Source organism: Hemicordylus capensis, chromosome 5 (assembly GCF_027244095.1).
Source record: "Hemicordylus capensis ecotype Gifberg chromosome 5, rHemCap1.1.pri, whole genome shotgun sequence".
Taxonomy (NCBI): domain Eukaryota; kingdom Metazoa; phylum Chordata; class Lepidosauria; order Squamata; family Cordylidae; genus Hemicordylus; species Hemicordylus capensis.
The window spans coordinates 182357530-182378575 of record NC_069661.1 but is presented as its reverse complement, the minus strand read 5'-3'; the positions used below and the strand labels follow the sequence as shown (position 1 = coordinate 182378575).

The 21046-nt window shown below is 42.7% G+C and overlaps 1 protein-coding gene across 6 annotated transcripts in view; it reads left to right on the top strand.

The window, feature by feature from the left end:
* The window catches only part of RPAP3 (RNA polymerase II associated protein 3), a 36477-nt gene that overhangs the window by 2468 nt on the left and 12963 nt on the right, over nt 1-21046 (top strand). For all 6 annotated transcript variants that reach the window (XM_053253557.1, XM_053253552.1, XM_053253555.1 and 3 more), the window contains 7 exons: nt 784-924; nt 4741-4863; nt 9625-9752; nt 12089-12210; nt 13212-13282; nt 13392-13523; nt 14369-14496. In XM_053253557.1, the coding sequence (XP_053109532.1) occupies nt 784-924; nt 4741-4863; nt 9625-9752; nt 12089-12210; nt 13212-13282; nt 13392-13523; nt 14369-14496 (845 nt within the window). The remainder of the gene's footprint in view (nt 1-783; nt 925-4740; nt 4864-9624; nt 9753-12088; nt 12211-13211; nt 13283-13391; nt 13524-14368; nt 14497-21046) is intronic.

The window sequence follows — 21046 nt, the reverse complement described above, 5'->3', positions numbered from 1 at the left end:
ATTGGTTGGACACAAAAAAAAGTTGGCTTGGATTCAGAGACCTGCAAGTGTGCGCTGGTTGTGGAATTGAGCTTTCACACATTGTTCCTCCTGAAATCTCCAGCACCTCTAAAAGCTAGTTCAGAGAGTCAGAGTTTCCCCAGGAATAGTGTGTGGTATGGTGCAGGGGGCAGGAGATGGATGAGGAAGAAGGCAAAATTCCCCTCTTGAGTGGAAGTTCCATTTCTACACATCTCTATAGGCAGGTTCTGGCTGGCATCAACACTAGAAGGAGCCTCTCCTTTCCAGTGTTCCTTTCTAATTTAGTCTGTTCCTTTTTGTTCATCATACAGCTGGTTTGGTCTAACCAACTCTTCCAGTCTGCCTTCCTGAGATGGAAGGTAAATATCCATGTTCTTTGACCTTGAAAGTCATCAGTACTTATAATTAGAGTACTGAAACCAAGCCAGTTGGATCATTGTGAAATCTGTGCTTGCTAGCCTTTAATATTAATCCGTAATGTAAGTATATGAACTCTTATGTTGTATGATGACTGGCAAAGAAGTTTTCCCCATAATTCTTCCTTCACAAAGGAAAACAGCCTCTCATAAGTTCTATTTTAAATGATTATATGTTTTCATTAAATTCAGATTTCATTTTAAATAGGGATATTTTCAAAAAAGAAATATATATCTGAAATTTTAAAAAGAGAAAAAATTCAGTTTATTTTTTTAAAATGTGTGTTTAATTTTAAAAACATTTCTTTTCATCCACCGTAAAATTGATACATTTTCTTTTGCTCAGACTTTGCCACCTATTCGAAATGAAGCTTATATGAAAAAGAAGAAAAGCAAAATTAAAGCAGTCTCAAAGAAAACTACTGAAGAAAACAAAAAGAACAAGATAAAATCTTATGATTATGAAGCATGGGGAAAGCTTGATGTGGTAGGTTAAAGTAGTTATTATAAAGCTAAGCAAAGTTATAGGGTTCTGTGGAATCTGGACATATATGTTATTAAAACCTTAACATGCTTAAATGATATTTTGAATAATCACCTCAGGGATATATAAGTTATGGTTGCATTACAGTAGTGCTCAAGCAATCTGACACTAAAGGTTTCATATTTAAATGCTATAGTTTAATACAACACATTATTAACCAGCTTTAAAAAATTGGTTAGGTGCCGTCAAGTCTGTGTCGACTCCTAGCAACCACATAGATTTTGTTTTTACTAGCTGAACCCGCACAGAACATCTGTGCAGTAGTTCACTTCCTTTTTGGGTTTAGTTGGGAGAATTCGTTTGGCTGGTCCTCCCACAGCTCGCTCGCTCTGTACACTCCCCCCGCGCGCCTCTCTCACTCGCTCTGTACACTCTCCCCACCTTCTGCCCTACTCTCCCCCCAAGCCTTCTACCCCAGTTCCCTCCCCCTCAAGCCTTCTGCCCCAGCTTGCTCCCTCCTCCGTTTCCCCCTCTTTCTTTCTCTTTCTCTCTCTCATTCGTGCTTCCCCCCCCCCCCACGCTTTTTAGCCTGCTTGTGTTTTCCCCACTGGCCGTTGCTGCCTCCTCCTTCCTCCAGTCCCCAGTGTCAGACTCGGGCTGCCAAGCGTTCAGCCGCCTCCTTCCTGCATGGCCCTCCTTCTAGCGAGCATCTTCCGAAGCGGCCAGCCAATCCGGCGTCTCCACCGCCCAGCCAATCCGCTGGGTTGCCGGGACGCATCCCCACAGAAGCACATCTACGAGAATTAATATAATAGATTTGTTTTATTTCTTTTTACATATATATCCCACTCTTCCTCCAAGGAGCCTAGAGCAGTGTACTACATACATGAGTTTCTCCTCACAACAACCCTATGAAGTAGGTTAGGCTGAGAGAGAAGTGACTGGCCCAGAATCACCCAGCTAGTATCATGATTGAATGGGGATTTGAACTCGGGTCTCCCCAGTCCTAGTCCAGCACTCTAACCACTACACCACGCTGGCTCTCCAGGATGATCTGTCTCTGTCTTCAACTTTAAAAAATACAAAAGAAATATCCTATTGCGCTATTTTAGCAACAGGTTAGGAAGCAGTATATTTGAAAAAATTGTAACCTGCATTTCTCCTGAAAGATGCAAGGTGACTTATAGTTGCAATAAAAAATGTTGCATGCATTCCATTGCCAGTTTATGAATGTGACTTTCTTCTTCATTGCTAGCATTGGGCTAATTCAGTTTTAACAGATAATCAAATTCACGTTTTAATATGTGATTGTTAGTGTGCTTATATTTCCCCTGCCACCAATTATACAATGCAGCCTCTGTAACTCTGTTGATTTCTTTACTTTGATAACATGGCTTTGCAAATGTGGGAGGGTTAAGCAGGGTCTGCCCTGGTTTCATATGAATGGGAGACTAGAAGTGTGAGCACTGTAAGATATTACCTTTAGGTGATGGAACCACTCTGGGGAAAGCATCTAGGTTCCAAGTTCCCTCTCTGGTTTCTCCAAGATAGGGCTGAGAGAGATTCCTGCCTGCAGCCTTGGAGAAGCCACTGCCAGTCTAGGAAGACAGTACTGAGCTAGGTAGACCAATGGTCTGACTCAGTATATGGCAACTTCCCGTGTTCCACTGCTGATTAATAGGGCTGAAATCTTGCTTGGTTACAAAGTTGATGATTTGAACTTCTCACAGCACTTAGTTACTTTATACACAATGTAGAAGACTGTTTACCTTTGTACCCAGTTCCTTCTCAGAACTGCACTTCACAGCCCAGTCTTTATTACACTTTTAAAATAACCCAGTCCTTATTTTTTTAGACTGTCTTATCCTTTGTCTCAGGACAACTCCTCTTTGAGACTGTTCCTATCCAGACCCAAATCCCCACTCTAAATGCACTTCACTTCCAACTTCTGTCACTCTCGAGACTGTTCCTATCCAGACCCAAATCCCCACTCTAAATGCACTTCACTTCCAACTTCTGTCACTCTCTAATTGCCTCTTATGATTGACAGCTCCAAGGAGTTCTAAGCCAATTTGCATAAAAGTAGCCCTGCACCATTTCATAACACTGCTATCCACAGTTTGCCTCATATTAGAATTGGAAACCATGGTTTGAAGTGAGTGTCTGATCCTACTTTGAGGCAAACTGTGATAGCCATAAATCTTTGCTCAAATTGGAACTCGAGGCAAACTCTGGTTTCACAAACCAGGCAGTGCATGACAGTAGGAAGGAGAGGGAGGCAAATTCATGGCATGGTTGACATAAGAATTAAGCTATTAACTTGGGGAACTTTAAATGACAGAAGTAATATTTTAATAGCACTCAAATGTTTACTGTAGGGGTGTGCAATTCGGGATTTCGGGTGATTCGGCTCGGACCCGAACCGAATCACCCCTGTTCTGTTTTGTGACCGAATCTGGGTCACCTGAATCACCCTTGATTCGGTTCGGATTGAATCCGAATCCGAATCCGAATCGATTCGGGGGGGTAAAAAGGGGCCCAGGGGCAAAATTTTGGGGTGGGGTGGTAGTGCCCAATGGGTAGAGTCTACCACCCCAATTTCAGGGGGATTGGGCAAAATCCTGATTTTTGGTGAATTTTTAAAGTTTTAGTGACTTTGGGGCAGTTCGGGGGCATAGCATGGGATCTGGGCAAAAGTAGTGGGGTGGGGTGGTAGTGCCTAATGGGTGCAGGCTACCACCCCAACTTCAGGGGGATTGGGCAAAGGGCTGATTTTTGGTAAATTTCTGAAAATTTCATGTCTTTGGGGCAGAGGTGTGAATTCTCATTCTATCATAGCAAATGAGATTTTTTTCAATTAAACAACTCTCATGACCCCACTTTCACTTTTTCACACTTTCCTTTACTATGAATAATATGAGGAAGTAATCAATTTAGCACACTTCACCTTATGAAGACAAACCTCATACAAATAAATTCACCATAATTCACCCCTCTGCCCAATCACTCTTAAATTGGGGATGGGTGGTAGCCTCCACCCATTAGGCACTATCTACCAGCCCACCCCACTCCTTTGGGGCAGATCCACTTTCTGCCCCCAATCTGCCCCAAAGACACCCAAACTTCAAAAATTCTCAAAAAATCAGCCCTCTGCCCAATCCCCCTGAAACTGGGGTGGTAGCCTCCACCCATTAGGCACTACCACCCCACCCCACCCCACTATTTTGGGGCAGATCCACTTTCTGCCCCCAAACTGCCCCAAAGTCACTAAAACTTCAAAAATTCTCAAAAAATCAGCCCTTTGTCCAAACCCCCTGAAATTGGGGTGGTAGCCTCCACCCATTAGGTACTACCACCCCACCCCACTTTCTGCCCCAATATGCCCCAATCTGCCCCAAAGACATGAAATTTTCAGAAATTTACCAAAAATCAGCCCTTGGCCCAATCCCCCTGAAATTGGGGTGGTAGCCTGCACCCATTAGGCACTACCACCCCACCCCACTACTTTTGCCCAGATCCCATGCTATGCCCCCGAACTGCCCCAAAGTCACTAAAACTTTAAAAAATCGCCAAAAATTAACTGTGAACCGAATCACCCGAATTTTTTGTGCCCGAAATTCAGGTGATTCGGCTCGTGCCCGAAAAATATCGGGGGACATCGGGGGTGATTTGGTTCGGCCCCGAATCACCCGAAATTGTTCGTTTCGGGCACAGATCATTCTGTGCCCGAAATTTTTTGCACATCCCTAGTTTACTGTTTGTTCATTCTTAAACCTTTCCCTTAAATTCATATTTGTTTTTAAATGTATGTCATTTCAGGATAAGATACTTGAAGAACTTGACAAGGAAGACAGCAACCATGACTCAGTGTCACTAGAATCAGATTCTGAAGAAGATGGAATTCATATAGACACAGAAAAAGCACTTGCTGAAAAAGAAAAGGTTATTGTGGCTTTTTGAAATGGCATTTTCTTCTTAATGCCCATTAGAATGCATAATGAGTGAGACTTTATAAAAGTTTACATTGTTGAGGACTATGACTCAGGATGCTTGCACAGCTTATAAGATGCCCTATGGTCTTGAATGAAATCCCTTCCATACACAAAGAAGGTTTTACTATTCCTTCCCTAGTTTTTTTAGCAATGTTCAAAATACGGTTGTGATCTATCTCCCAATTTCTGCATAATCTTGAGTAGCTTCTTCTGACTCTTCAAAAGCTGGCTAATATGTTGTAAGTTTTTTTTAATATGGTACTGTATTGCCTGAAATTGAAAAGTGGACATCAGAGTCTCTTTAAAATCATGACTGGGAACCAAAAACTTGTACAACTGTTTTTACTTGCCTTAAGAAATTTTGTTCTTGAGTGGGAGCTGATTGTGCTGAATGGCAAACTCCCTTTCAAACTCTGGGGACGTTCAAAAGCAGTTTATAATGTGAGGGGTAGGAGTTTAGTCTTTTAAATTTTTTTAAGAAACAAAATCTCTACCTGTCACATCACAAACTGCTGAGTTAAAATTTCAATGGGCACAACTAAGCTCTTGGGCAAGCTTAAAATAGTTTTTAAAATAATAATCTAGCATGTCATTTAACATGTATTTAGCATCCTGAATCTGCTAGTTGTAGTACAAAGATGAGGTTCCTTCCTTAAGAATTTACAGTATGCTGATTGTGAGGGTATTTGCATTCCCCACCCCCAGTTAGGTTTATATAAACATATATTTATGTTTATTTCCCGCCATCCTTCAATAGATTTGCAACCAAAGTGGCTAATAATTCAAAACAATATGATATATAGGTTAAAAACACTGAAACATTATACAGTAATCATAGTCATAACAATATAAAGCAGCAGTCATGTGAATTTAAGCAAAAGCACACAGGAACAGGATAGTGATGGGGACTGGCATATCTCCTTGGGGAGAGTGTTCCATGGTCTTGGCTCGCAGGGCTGCAATGTGCCTCGTTGCAGCCTGGATCAGCATTGCTACGCAAGTCGTGGGAGAAAAGCAGTGGGGGCTGGCAGGTAGGCAGCAAACCCCCACCCTCAGAACTGGTTCGAACACCGGTTGCTGGAACCAGTTTGGTGCTCCTAGAATAGCACTCCGAACAGTTCTGTGCACATCCCTGATTTAAGCCTCTGAAGTTCCACCCTCGGAGCATTAGCTTTTTTTTTCAGGGTTACTGCACAGTCTCTCTCATGAGGTCTCTTGGGGTTTCCCCTGAACAGGTCCTGGCTTTTCACACCAGCTAATCTTCATTGTTCAGAAACCCTAACTCCTCAAGCGTACAGCTCACATTGTCCACTTCTGACTCATAGACCAGCAGTCCTCAACTGACTTTAACTATCTCTCCAGTAGGGATGTGCAGAAAGTTCAGTCAACAGAACGTTCTGACTTGAAATGAGGCGTTTTGAGTGTTCCAAGATTGGAACAGAACACACCTCAAGTGAAGGGCTTGTTCTGAGCTCGAAATGACACTGTTCCAAGTGTTCAGAGCACCATTTTGGAGTAAAAAATGGCACTTGGAACATTCTGATTTAGAACACCGTTGTTCTGATAGAATATTTTTGCCTGGCCTACCTCAGGAGAGCTCAGTTCTGGACCTGAAGGTCTTGGAGCCTCAGATCCTCCCCAGTGGACTGGCCCTCTCATGGGAGAAGAGCTGGTCTTGTGGTAGCAAGCGTGACTTGTCTCCTTAGCTAAGCAGGGTTCACCCTGGTTGCATATGAATGGGAGACTACATGTGTGAGCACTGTAAGATATTCCCCTCGGGATGGAGCCGCTCTGGGGAGAGCAGAAGGTTTCAAGTTTCCTCCCTGGCTTCTCCAAGATAGGGCTGAGAGAGCAGCCTTGGAGAAGCAACCTGCAACCTTGGAGAAGCCGCTGCCAGTACTGAGCTAGATAGACCAATTGTCTAGCTCAGTATATGGCAGCTTGCTATGTAACATTCAAGGTATTTGTGTTCAGAATTTGTGAGCTCAGAATGGAAATACTGTTCCGTTCACATACCTACTCTCCAGCTCTAACTGTCTGCTCCCTCCTGCATTCTAGCCAGGGTTTCCTAGTCTCTCCTGCAGGGGTCTCCAGTCCTGCTGCCAATCATCCTCCTGAACAGACTAACAGCTATATTGTATTTATTTATATATCTATACCACCCCATATAAACTATCTGTCCTGTTTACAATTAAAACATGGTTATACTCCATTCTGTAGAATAACAATTAAGCACATATGTATAACAATCCACACAACACAGTCCGTAAATACAACCCACCAGATCAGCCCATTTATGTTGATAGGTTTTGTTGTCTGTTGCAGAAACTAGAATAATGATGCAGTGATACCTTGTCCACGTATCTGTGGTCGGTGAACTGACACCTGACCTCTGGGTAGGGTGGGGGAAGGGTTAAATTCACATATTCGTGGCTTGGAGAGTGGAAGGAAATGACCTCGGAGGTCATTACCGGCTGGCATTTTGAGTGCGGGAGCCATTTTGTGGCTAATTCAGTTAAAACAACCCTCCCCCCCCCAATTAAAAAATGGAATAATGGCAAAATGTGAACCTCTGGATGGCATTGCTGGAGGCCCATGCAGCATGGTAGGGCATTTTACTTTCTGGTTTTTGCTGTTATCAGCAAGTTTTTCTGGCCTCCAGGAACCTAACCCCCATGATCACATAGAGTTTAATGACCCAGTATTTGTGGTTTTGCTCTCTGAGGTAATTGCGGAGAACTGAATCCCCGCAAATACTGAGGTCTACCTGTACTTGCATCTTGCAGCACCATCAGTCTTGTCTGGAAGTATACAAGACCTCAAAAATTTGCAATGTGTATAGTTGCTACTGAAAAACACTATTTTAAATACAAAAGATCTTGGTGTCTGAATCTTTCATAGTAGCAAATACTAGGCATTTGCTTGTAAATATTGCAGATTCAGTGGTATCTTTGTAGGACTTCATTGACTGAGCTCAAGTACACAATGGTGGTGTTGCCTGTATAGAAGATGCTTCTTGAAATAATCAAGATGCAAACTGTTTAGGATTTTATATGTTAAAATCAACACCTTGAATTGAGCCCTGGAACACACTAGTAAGGAACCCTACTTTAAAACAAGAATAATATGATCATGCTGACTTGTACCTGACAACTGTGTTGCCATTTTGAACTGGCTGTTTTTGAACCATACTCAAAAATAGCCCCATATAGAATGTATTACAATAGCCTAATCTGGAAGTCATAAAGGTGTGAATCACACCAGTAGCCAGATCTTTTTATATGAGCAGGATGCATTTGGCTAACTGGTCAAAGCTGGTATAGAATACTCTGTGCCACAGTTACTCTAGAATTCAGATAGAATTCCACGTTTAGAAGTATGCCCAAGTTTTATAAACCTGCCCCTTAAGGGAGATTGCAGTACCAATCAGAAGTGTTTCCCCATCTATTATTTAAAGTACTTGTTTCCCTCCCCCCCCCCGTCCCATCTAAGGGACCCCTAAGCAGCTTCCAGTAGTACAGTACAGTAGTACAAATAAGCACTAATATACACTGACCCGGCCAAGCAGACATAAATAGGCTGCTTGGCTGTCTGTCTGCTTAAATAGACTTAAACCAGTAACCACTGAAGAGCAATGTGGACCACATGAGTTTTTGTCACCCGACTAAACACTGGCATAAGTCAGTAATGCTTCCAGTCCCAGTGCCACATTTAAAAAGGCCCTGTCTCATGTTCCAGCCAATCAGACTTCCAATAGCAGTGGGGCATAGAAAAGGCCTCTGATCAAAACATTTGATAGGAGGGCACACTTATGTAGAAGAAAGGCTCTTTAACTATTCTGGTCTTCAGCCATAACTAGCCAGACCACTGAATCATAATCAACTTTACTTTGTCTGGATTGAACTTAAGTTTGTTCACCTCATCCTGATTGCTGATCACAGATCTCATACAGAGACACCATCCCAACATCTAGATCGGATTAAATGAACACCTAAACTAGATATTATCTTACCCTCATGATGCTCTCCAATCTCATCCAATAGCTCATCCACCATCACATACACGTTCAAAGCATGAGAAAAGATTAAATACAGAGGAATACCTTAGAGCCTGTGAGAAGAAACTAGTTTCTTAGTCCTACCTTCTGGAAGTGGTCTCAAGCCTTTAGCCCAGAAAATATCATTAGTGATGGTATTTATTTTAACAATGTGAGTCCTGTCTTTCCATTTACAAACATTCAGGTCTGTATAAGAAGCTGTTGTGAAGTAAAAGCAAATCAACAATGCCACACTTCTTCTCTCCCATTGTAGTTCATATGTCCTCAAACCATCTGAAACCCATGTGTGGGGATGTTAATCTGTTTTAGAAAACAGAAATAAAAGTTAGGGGCAAGCTAAAAATGATTGTTTCACGTTCTCCTGAATGTTTTGGCAATTTTGTTGCCCTATGCTTATTTAAGGATTATTAACAGGATGCAGGACTCGATAGGCCTTGGACCTGATCCAGCAGGGCTTTTCTTATGTATGTAACAAGGTAAAGACATTTTGCAGAGTACATTCTGGCTCAATTTCTGACTACTTCTAGAAATAGGCAAGAGATTAAAGCAATGACTGAATGCAGAGCTTCTCCAACTTTCACACAGTCTTATTGAATTCTTCCCTGCAAAACATATATTTGTAGCACTGATTGACATCTATTTTGTTTTAAACAGGGTAATAATTATTTTAAGCAAGGACATTTTGATTCTGCAATAGAACATTACACAAAGGGAATGAATGCCGATCCGTACAATCCAGTTTTGCCTACAAACAGGGCATCTGCTTATTTTCGACTGAAGAAGTAAGGCTCATGTTGGATATCTTTGTGCTTTGCTTTACAGATGATGATGATGAAAAGGTTTGCTTGCTGACATCCTGACTTATGAAGTGTAGTGCTGTTATCCTAATATCAGCACTCATGCAGTTCTGTTCTCTGCCTTTTCTGAAGTGTGGGTGCTCTTGTGCAAGAGCACAAATATTTTCAAAGCTCACTCATGCTCCAGAACTGCATTGTTAGAGCGGAAATATGTTGCTCAACCCTCAGTAATGTGTTTCTGCTCTAATAGGGCAGTTCCAAAGTGTGGGTGAGCTCTGAAAAGTATTGTGCTCTTGCACAAAAGTATCTGTTATTTAGAAAACACAAGAGACCAGCTTTGGGGCTAGCGCTGCATGGGCACTGATGCTAGGAAAAGAGCACCACATTTCATTAGTAAGGATGCCAGGTGCTGTGTCTGCCTTAGAGTTGTAGATAGGATTGAATCTATTGCAGCATATTTTGTTTCCTAAAAGATCCTGTCACTTTTTCCTACTTCAGCAGTTTCAAGCTTTCACATCAAGATTTTCCTGCTGGGAAGAGAAAAAATATTCTTGCTTTTGTCTCTAGGGGACTAATTTGCCTCCAAATTTACAAGTTGGTTTCCCAGATAATCTTTTAGGCAGGTCCTCTGAAGTACTATAGGAACTAGAAATGTATTGTATAGAGTGGGCATGTCCTGTAAAGCAAGGAAAAATTGGCCAAAAAAAAAAGGGGGGGGAAAGATTTGTTAAATAAATACTTGCTGATGTTTTAGTAGAAACATCCCTTCATTACATATTTAGCATCTAAACTTTTCTGTTGTTCTTTGGTCTGGAGGGACCTCCTCGTTTCAGAAAAGAACCAAAAAGTGTCAATTCCAGAAATATAAATTTTGCTATTCTCCCTTTGCGCTTTCAAGGTGCGGGGGGGGGGGGGGAATCCCCTGAATTTCCAGATTGTTTGTTTTACACTGTTCATGTCATTTTACTGCAGTGACTTCTGCTTATTATAAAAGATAACCCTGTCTGTAGCTAAGGTAAATGAATTAATATTTGCTGATAACTACAGCTGTACAATACAGACAAACCGGGCCACAATGTTGAGTGCTTGGGGCACTTAATCTCTAGCATCTATATTGCTCGAAAAGCTCATTTTCCACATTTGCAGAAAAATAGCACCTGTGTTAAAAGTGGCACTCCTATTCAAAAAATAAAAACCCCTAACAAACTTTTCACTGCTTCTCAGTGTTCTGACTCCACAGTGTGTGGAATGCCTGGTTGTAAGCAGAGGATGGCATGACAGGTGAAGGGAAGATAACATATCCTATTCTTTTATTAATGCTACTGATTAATTCAGATTGTTTCAGTTGTAGCCCTGAGTTTGCAATTTGAAACCACAAATTTCAAGCCTGCAGCTTCTCTTCAGCTGCAACTTCAGACTGAAAGGAATTTTTCTCTGTATGTTCTTCTGGAGGCACTCTTCTTTGGGTACATGCTTGGTATAGAAAATGAAGCCAGCCTGCCCATGTTTTGCCAGGATTTCAGACTGTTTACTTTCTAGGCCATCCCTGGCACACTGTATACTTAACGTTTTTAGGAGACAGAGCTGTAAAGTACATCAGATGTGTGCTTTTATTTTTAATCTGGTGGGTTTTTTTAAACTGACGGGATGTAAATAAATGGATTCTGTTTATTTTAAATAAAATGAATGTTCTTGTGTTGTGGGAAGGAGTCAATGCAATGGCACAAGCATATTTGATTTAAAAGCAATAGAGAATTAAACACCCCCAGGAGACTGACTCAAAACCAAATGTACCTGTAAAGTATTATTTCTCTCTGTGTATCATAATTTAGGTCAATATTAGGAATTATTTACCTTTCAGTTATATTTATAATTCTATGTTTGGGGTAGATTGCAATAGGTGGGCCCTGGTGAACAGATAGTGGGCCCTGGCAAAGACAGATGGCAGAGTGTGGTTTTATGTCCACTGAACCAGAGCAGGTTGCCATCCATAGAGCCACAAAAGACCAACCTTAAAGAGCTATGCTTGTTGCTCAGTAGTTCATAGACTGGCAATCCCAGTGATAGTTAGCTTTAAAAATGAAAAGGAATAACAGTGTTTAATCAGTAGCTGTTTGATGTCCACTATCCTAGGCACTAAGCAACTTCTGAACCTGCATTGTCTGCAAGGGGGTGAGTGAAGCACCATCAGACACTATGTGGTGCAATGCTGTCTGCCTTGACAGACTGCTGGAGAGAGAATATAGTTCAGTGGATTATCTGTAAAAGTGTGTGTGTATTTAATGATTATATGGAGCTACAGTAATACAATATTATTACAGGTATTCTGTGTCAGAATCTGACTGTAACTTAGCACTTGCCCTGAACAAAAATTATACAAAAGCTTATGCCAGAAGAGGAGCAGCTCGCTTTGCTTTGCAGAATTTTGCAGGTGCCAAAGAAGGTACTGTGTGTGAGTTGGGGGCGGGGGGGAGGGAGGGAGAGAGAGAGAGAGAGAATGAGAATATATAGCCCCCGTTGAGTTGTATACTTCTTGATAGCTATGTTTCTGGATAAAGACTTTTTTATTTCTGGGTTGAGCAACCCAGCAATTAGCAAGTTCTAATTACAGCGCTAACTGCCTGTAGCTACTTGAATTTCTGTTGTCTCTTGCTGAAGTATGCTTAGTAAAGCTTGGCAATGTAGCAGTGCCTATTGATTTTTCTAGGCAGCCTGAAAATTGTTGTGAATGAGAGAAATTCTATTCAGTTCGTACTTCAGTGTAGTTTTGTGAGAAACATGAACATTATTTATATATGCTGTATATATATGCTGTATATTACTTTTATATATGCTGTATATTACTTTTTTCCAGCATTATTGGTCTAAAGGATCTTAGAAGTTGATTGATTTTTATTCTACTTTATCAAATCTTTAGGAACACTCTTTTTTTTGAGGAGTCTATCACTTACTTTCTAAACATTGAACATTGTCTTGCAGCTCTTCATTGAACATCTTCCCTCCCTGGGGACAGGGAATATTTCAGAGTTTACCAAATTTGAAATATTTATCCTCAAATTTTGGAAGAATCAAAATCTCCTCTCTGATTTATATTTTGAAATTGAAAGTTTCCTGGATTGAAATCTAGTTCAAAGCTACTGAAGAATGTTCTGAAATTTATGGGAAGTTGTTCACCCTCTTCACTCAACATCAAAAAGTCTAGACTTTAGGAGCTTTCTTATATTACCTAAAGCGGGTGGTGGGGGAGTGTTGGTTCCCCACCTCCTTCTTCTTACAGTAATATTCATTTTATCAAAGATGTTATCACATCCCTATGTAAGTTGCACAACTGGCAAAATTTTCTTACAAGTTTCTAATGTTCCGGTTATTCCCCCTTGTAACATTATATATCCTACCTACATTGGATGCTTTGGGGGAAAATCCATTCTTTTGTCTTCTATCCAGATTATGAAAAGGTTTTAGAACTGGATGCAAACAATTTTGAAGCAGTAAACGAACTCAGGAAAATTGAGCAGGTAAAGAACTTCAAAGATTACCAAAATGTTCCAATAAACACGATTTTCTTCTTTAGCTTAACAGTAGAAATGTGTTTTATATATATATATTATATACCTTATATTTCAGGCTCTTGTGTCAAAAGAAAATTCTCAGCCTGAAGAAACAGATGCCTGTAAGAATTTGGAAATTACGGAACAGGAAGTTAAGCAAATTGAGGAGCAGCAACTTAAACAAAAGGCTATTACAGAAAAAGATTTGGTAAATACAGACATTAACAGGATTTGGAGGTGGGGAATTAGCATTGGAATTTTACAGTAATCTTGAAACATGGCATTATACATGACTCCTTACATAGCACTTCTATTGATGCACTAGTCATTGATATGTGCCAGGCAATATGTGGCAGATGGAAGAAACTGAATGAGCTCCTAGTGATGGGCTAGCTGTCTTTAAGCAATCACATGTTGAGCAGGTAAATCAACTGTCTTCTGTGCAGCACAGTGGTACAAGGGCGGAGCAACTCGGTCTTCTCAGGAGTCGGTTAATTAGCTATGTGCAAGGCTTGGCTTCAAGCACTAAATGGATGGAGAAGGCTGGGGATGTGATTTTCACTTCTCTCTATAAAAGCTCTTTTCTCTGCTAGGAATGTGTCCTTGAGGGTCTTATAGCCCTCAGAAACATATTAGTGGCAGAGAGAAAGATTTTTGCAGGGGTGGAGCAGAGAGGCAAAATTGCATCCCCATTCCCCTCCACCCATTCTGGGCTGAAATCAAGGCTCACACATAGCTAGTTTACTAGCTCCTGTGCTGCATGTGAACCACTGGATTTTTATCACCCTAGCTAGCTTGGTATGGTGTTAACCTGGCAGTAGCCCTGACCCAACTGCTACACCAACCATACAAAGCCCTGACTAGCTAGCTTAAAAGTATATCTTAGGATCATCTCTTTATTCTCTCATTTGAGTGAATAAATGAGTAAGAAGAGTGATTATATGTATGAAGTCTTTTTTAAAGTTCTTTTTTTCCTTCAAAGTATTACCAAAGTTTACATAAATTGATACTTCCCACATCACCATTTCTACTCTTTTGCTTCCGCAATCATAGGGTAATGGATATTTCAAAGAAGGTAAATATGAAGCAGCAATAGAATGCTACACACGTGGAATAACAGCAGATGGCACCAATGCACTTCTGCCAGCAAATAGAGCTATGGCATACCTGAAAATTCAAAAGTGAGTGATATTGAACTTAACATTCCTCATGATTTGCAGGTTTTTTCCTTAGGCCACCAATTCTCAGTTGCTGGGGTCAAGGACACCACAATGGGTTATCCCCCTCACATGCTCCTAGGCAGGACTTTGTAACTGGTTTGAAAAACAGAAGCCACTAGAGCCTGAGGAGGATGACTCCATCTCCAGTTCTTTCAGTCCTGCTTAGCTCCAGGCGGGCTGTTTTTACACCTCCAGTTTTTCTCTGACTACCTCCTAATCCTTGCCATTTCTCCTGAAAATTTTCCTCAATTTCTGTCAGATAACTCATACCTTCAAAATAAAATAAAAAATAAAAAATCCTCAGTTTGTGTTCCCTCAGCATTTTTTCTTCCCTTTCTGTATTTCCCTCCCCTTCTCTCCATTCCCCTGTTATGTAGCACGCAGGGAACGAGGAAAAGATTTGTGTACTGAGGGGGAAAGGGCAAGGTGGCTTTCTGAATGCCATGAGAGCACCCGGAACACTGAACCTGGCTGCTTCCAGGCTACCCAGCAAAGTGCCACAGGATGCTGCAGCATGTCTCCCGCCTTCAGTCCATGAGACCCGCAGTAGCGCAGCAAGAAACCCCCGGGGGGAGTACGCAGAAGGCGCAGAGGCTTCTGTGCCATCCTCCCATCTCACCGCCACGCTGCAATGGGCAGCGGCAGCCCCCCTAGCGATGCAACCACAAATGGGTGAAGAGTTGAGGAAGTGGATGGCCAGATTGGGCCCTTCCCAAGCAACCTCAATGGCAGCAGAGCACGAGTCCCAAAATGGTGGCCGCACTGAAAAGGGTGCGAAAATGCCCAACTCCTCAAGAGGAACATGGAGGACCCCATTAAGCTGCACCAGGGGCACTCAGGATTGCCTGTGAGACCTCTCCTTACTGAAAATAGCCCCCACACGGGTCCCTCAATGCCAGTCCTTAGCTTTCCCAAGGCGGTTTCTCCAAAGTGGCAGGCTTGGTTCAAAAATGCCGTCATTGATACTGTTCAACAGCTTAAGCCTCATGTTAAGACTAAAAAAAACCAAAAAGCTAAAGCAGGGTTCCTCTTCATCTGGGGAATCTACCTCGAGGTCATCTAGCCCAAACCCCAAGAAAGCAACAAAAAAGAGGAAACATCCAAAGGGGATTAGAGATTTTAAATGCAAATCTAGAGAACAACACTCCTTAGATCAGTCAGGTCCAGATTCAGGGGACCCTAACGCACTGAACCCCCAGACCCATTCTCCCTGATAAGCATAGAATACCAATTAGCTCGTTAATCGACTTGGAAGCTGACCCTGTAGGGGAACTAGGTGGGGGAGATGAGAGAAATCAGAACCAGGACATGGTACCTGACAAGGAAGAAGGGGAATGGTCAGCGGGGGAAGATCAGGACTCAAATAATGTTTCTCAATGTCTGTTCGTATCTGAGGATTTTAACCCACTAATAACCAGGGTCATAGCAACTATTAGTCTACAATCTGAGGTAGCACCAGAATCTACCCAGACAGCAAAAGGGGACCTGATATTTCCCAAAGTGAAGCCTAGGGATATTTTGCTGCCAATGCCTGAATGAGGCAGTAAGACAAGAATGGCTTCCAACAGTGGCAAATAGAAAGCTGATGGTTGTGGCAAATTGTTGTTGTTCCTTTTTACAGGAGTCATCAGACTTACTAAAAACGCCTAAAACGGATGCCCCAACGGCTCAATTTGTCTCTGGATCCTTATTCCACACGGGATGGTGAGGCAACCTGAAGGGATCCCTCTGATAAAAAAAAGTGGATATATTATTTAGAAGAGTGCATGATAACTCTTCTTTGGCAACATGCTCCTCTGCAGCTGCATCAATGGTGGCCAGGGCATCCTTGCTATGGGTTGATGACTTGCTCAGAGATCCCCCATCAGATCCATTTAAAATGAGGCAACAACTCCTTAAAATCCTAAAGGCTCAAGCCTTCATGGCAGATGCCATGTTAGATACTATAAAATTTGCTACAAGGGCTTCCGCCACTTCCGTTGTGGGCAGGAGACACCTCTGGATAAAAAGCTGGCAGGTGGATGCAAATTCCAAAACAAACTTGACTGCCATGCCCTACAACAGCACTAAGCTGTTCGGAGAGGAGACACTGAAGGAGGTCCTCGTAGAATCCAGGGATAAAAGAAAAACCATGCCTTTGGCACCACAAAAACCAGGGAAGCCAAAGTCTAAACAACCTTTCCAGCCCTTTTGGAGCTACTGCCCCTCTTTTAGGGGGCGGGATAGGGATGTCAGGCTTCAGCATGGAAACGAGAACCGTCGATGCTTCCAGAATAGGAACTTTTGAAGCAGCAGACAAACCTTTAACCAGAGCAAGCAAGCTAAGCAACAAGCGTGACTCAGAACATCCATGGCTGGGGGGCCGCCTGTCACAATTTCTCCAGTCTTGGAAACATTCCATAACTGACAGGTGGGTTCTCACCATAATTCAACATGGCTACAAGATAGAATTGGCAGCCCCTCCATCCCACAGGTTCCTCCCAACTCCAAGATCCTGCTCTATTTCCAAGCACTTAGAATTGCAAAAAGAAAGTTTATGTCTAAAGGAAATAGGTGCGGTAGAACCAGTACCACCAAACCAGGAGGGAAGGGGAATCTATTCCATCTTGTTTACTGTCCCCAGAAAGGATGGTTCCAGAAGAGCAGTACTAGATTTAAAGTATTTGAGCAGGTGGGTCAAGTGCGAAAAGTTCCGGATAGAATCTCTCAGAACATAGGAAGCTGCCATATACTGAGTCAGACCATTGGTCTATCTAGCTCAGTGTTGTCTTCACAGACTGGCAGTAGCTTCTCCAAGGTTGCAGGCAGGAATCTCTCTCAGCCCTATCTTGGAGATGCCAGGGAGGGAACTTCTGCTCTTCCCAGAGTGGCTTCACCCCTGCGGGAAATATCTTGCAGTGCTCACACATCAAGTCTCCCATTCATATGCAACCAGGGTAGACCCTGCTTAGCTATGGGGACAAGTCATGCTTGCTACCACAAGACCAGCTCTCCTCATCAGTAGCAGAGGTGCTACACCACCTGGATTTCTTCTCCTCTGTGGACCTGAAGGAGGCATACCTTCATATTCCCACACACCCCAGCAGCTGATGCTTCTTCAGGTTCAAATATTCAGGGAAATACTACCAATACACGGCACTCCAGTTCGGCCTTTCGTCAGCCCCCAGGGTCTTCACAAAGGTCTTAGCACTCCTAATGGCTCATCTCTGCCTCCAGGGGGTTCAGATCTATGCTTATCTGGATGATATTTTTATCCAGTCATTGTCCAGGGAAGTAGCAGAAACTGATCTACAGACTACACTACAAGTTTTACAGGAACATGGGTTCCTGGTGAACTTCAAGAAAAGCCAGTGGTCTCCATCACACAAGCTACAACACTTGGGAGTGGTGATAGACACAGTCCAAGACCATTTGTTCTTGCCACAGGACAGATATGCGATGATCATTGCGCAAGTCAAGGAGGCACTGGCCACTCCTTCAGTACCTCTGCTGTCATTGTTAAGACTCCTGGGATTATGGTAGCAACTTTGGAGGCAGTCCCATGGGCAAGACTACACCTGAGGGAACTCCAATGGTTTCTCCTCCTTTTTCAAAAGTGTGTAGCCATCAAAAGACATATAGCAGTGACACTATCTCCCCAGGTGCATCACTCTCTCCAGTGGTGGCTATCACCACAAAATCTACTGAGACAAAAGCAATTTTTGGAAGCCCCCCAAAAATTATAGTAACAGATGCCAGCAATAGGGACTGGGGGGGCACATTGCCTTCAACACTCAGCAAAAGGGAGGTGGACAGTAAGCAAACAGCAGCACAGTATAAACTGGCTGGAATTAAGAGTTATTTGCTTCGCTCTAAGTGCGTTTCATCAGGAACTGCAGGGGCACAATGTGCTGGTCCGGACAGACAATACGACAGCGAAGGCTCATGTAAACAGGCAAGGGGGCATGCGGTCAAATGCCCTGCATGGGAAAGCAGTTCTTCTAATGTCCTGGGCGGAACTACACCTTGTGTCACTAACAGCACACCATGTGAAAGGAGACCTGAATCAACTGGCCAACTGGCTCAGCCGAGAGGACCTGATGCCAAGCGAATAGACCGTGAAATGCAGAGTATTTCATCAGGTAACCCAACCATGGGAGAGCCCAGTGTTGGATCTGTTTGCTACTCTACAAAATGCCCAACTTCCAAGGTTCATTTCCAGGTTTCCATGTGAACAAGTGGAAGACACAGATGCCCTGTCAGCAGACTGGCCAGAGGGCATTCTATACACATTCCTACCAACTCCACTGTTAGCCAGGGTGCTGAGGCATATCAGGATGTTACGTGCAGAAGTGATACTGGTGGCTCTGTTCTGGCCGAGGAGACCATGGTTCGCGGAACTTCTACACCTGACCATAGCAGAACCATGGTTTCTTCCAGTCACACCAGATCTATGCCTACAGGGGCCAGTTCAACACCAAACCCCAAGTTGGTTACAGCTTGCCGCTTGGACACTGAGCAGAGATTGTTGAAACACCAAGGTTACTCAAACAGGGTGTCTGAAACCATCCTGGCATCCTGAAGCTCTTCCACGAACCGGGTGTACCAGTGTACATGGAGAGCATTTTTAAGGTGGTCAGCATGCCACAAAGTGTCTCGAGTGGAGGCTTCGATTCAACACCTACTGCAATTCCTACAAGAAGGCCTTGATATGGGTTGAAACCTAATATGCTAAAAAGACAGGCAGCATCACTAGTAGGTCTAATCTCGTGTGTTTTGGCAAGAACTATGACTTCACACCCACACCTAAAACGGTTCCTCGGGGGAGCTGTTCTGCCTCCACCAATGGCACACCGTTTTCCTTCTTGGAACTTGGGCACGGTATTGAAGGCTTTACAATCTTCACCCTTTGAACCAATTAAATCCATCCTGATAAGACTATTATCATTTAAGCTAGCAATTACCTCCACGAGACGCATTTCGGAGCTGCAAACATTATCTGTACATAAGTCGTATTGCGTATTCACAAAGGACTCTGTACGTCTCATACCTGATCCTTTGTTTGCCCTAAGATTGCTTCTCCCTTCCATCAATCACAGGATGTTGTTTTTCTTCCATCATTCTGCCCGCATCCAAATCATCAAAAGGAAATGGCACAAACTGGATGTTAGACGATGCCTTAAGACCTATATAAACCAGACAGCATTTTTTCATACTACAGACTTCATGTTTGTATCCTTCCTACCAGCATCAATGGAAAGGTCAGCGTCTTCATTGACCATTGCGAGAAGGATCAAAGCATGTATAACACTGGAATATAAGACACAGCATCTTCATCCACCTGCGAAAATTATGGCACATTCTACAAGGGCGGCAGCAACATCAGCCGTCTTCTCCACGAATGCACCATTATGGGAAATTTGTAAGGTCACTACGTGGAAGAATCCATCAACTTTCACAAGGCATTATAAAATGGACATGTATGCCTCTGCCCAGGTGGCCTATGGAAGAAGGGTGCTTCAGCAGGTGTTTCCCCAGGAGCAGACAAAAGCGCTCCCTCCCTAGGTGACATTCAAGCTATTGTATGTCCTATCGTGATATCCTTGACCCCAGCAACTGAGAATGGAGCATTGGTTCACTTACCGTTAAGGCTTCTTCTTGTTGCTGGAGTCAAGGACATCAAAGCCCTCCCAACTTAGTGCACCTGTCTGCTCTTGGGGCATCACATCCTTGATTTCTTATGATCATGACATATTACTCATAATTGGCTCAATGTTATGTGGCAAGAATTCTTAACAGACTACTTGGAGGAAAGTTATCAACAATCTTCTTGTATTATGACACACAGTTTCTCTATTAGTTATGTTTTTATCTTTATACGTTCTTGGTACACGTTGTTTACAGTCATACCTTTTTAACTTGGCCTGAAAGAACTGGAGGTGGAGACATCCCCCTCAGGCTCTAGAGCCTTCTGTTTTTCAAACTGGTTACAAAGTCCTGCCTAGGAACATGTGAGGGATATAACCCATCGTGATGTCCTTGACTCCAGCAACAAGAAGAAGCCTTCACAGTAAGTGAACCAATGCTCCATTTTCACCATCTTCTTTAAGATATTCATGTAAGCATTCTTAGCATTTGTTCTACTTGACAACAACTTTGAAATAAGCTATTGAAGATTACATTATCATCTTATTTGGTCCAGTGCAATTGTACTAAAGGTCCATGCACTTAAGAATTTGAGGAATGAGCTGAGTTGAAATAGTTCTGTGCATGAAATTAAAAGTTTGGGTACATAAGCAAGTACCTTATTCAAGCACTTCTTTCATATAAAGAAATGGCTTAAAGCAAGAGAAGGTGGTGGCAGACATCCACTGCAGCATAATATGAGCAGTTTCAGTCAATCTGCACTGGTGTGGACCCATAGGAAAGTGCTAGTGAACTTGTGCTAAAGCACAAGATGATTGCCACTTCACTTTGAGTCTGCAGAAGTGCCTGTGGATTGGTACTAACTGTGTTGTGCTGCATGTGATAT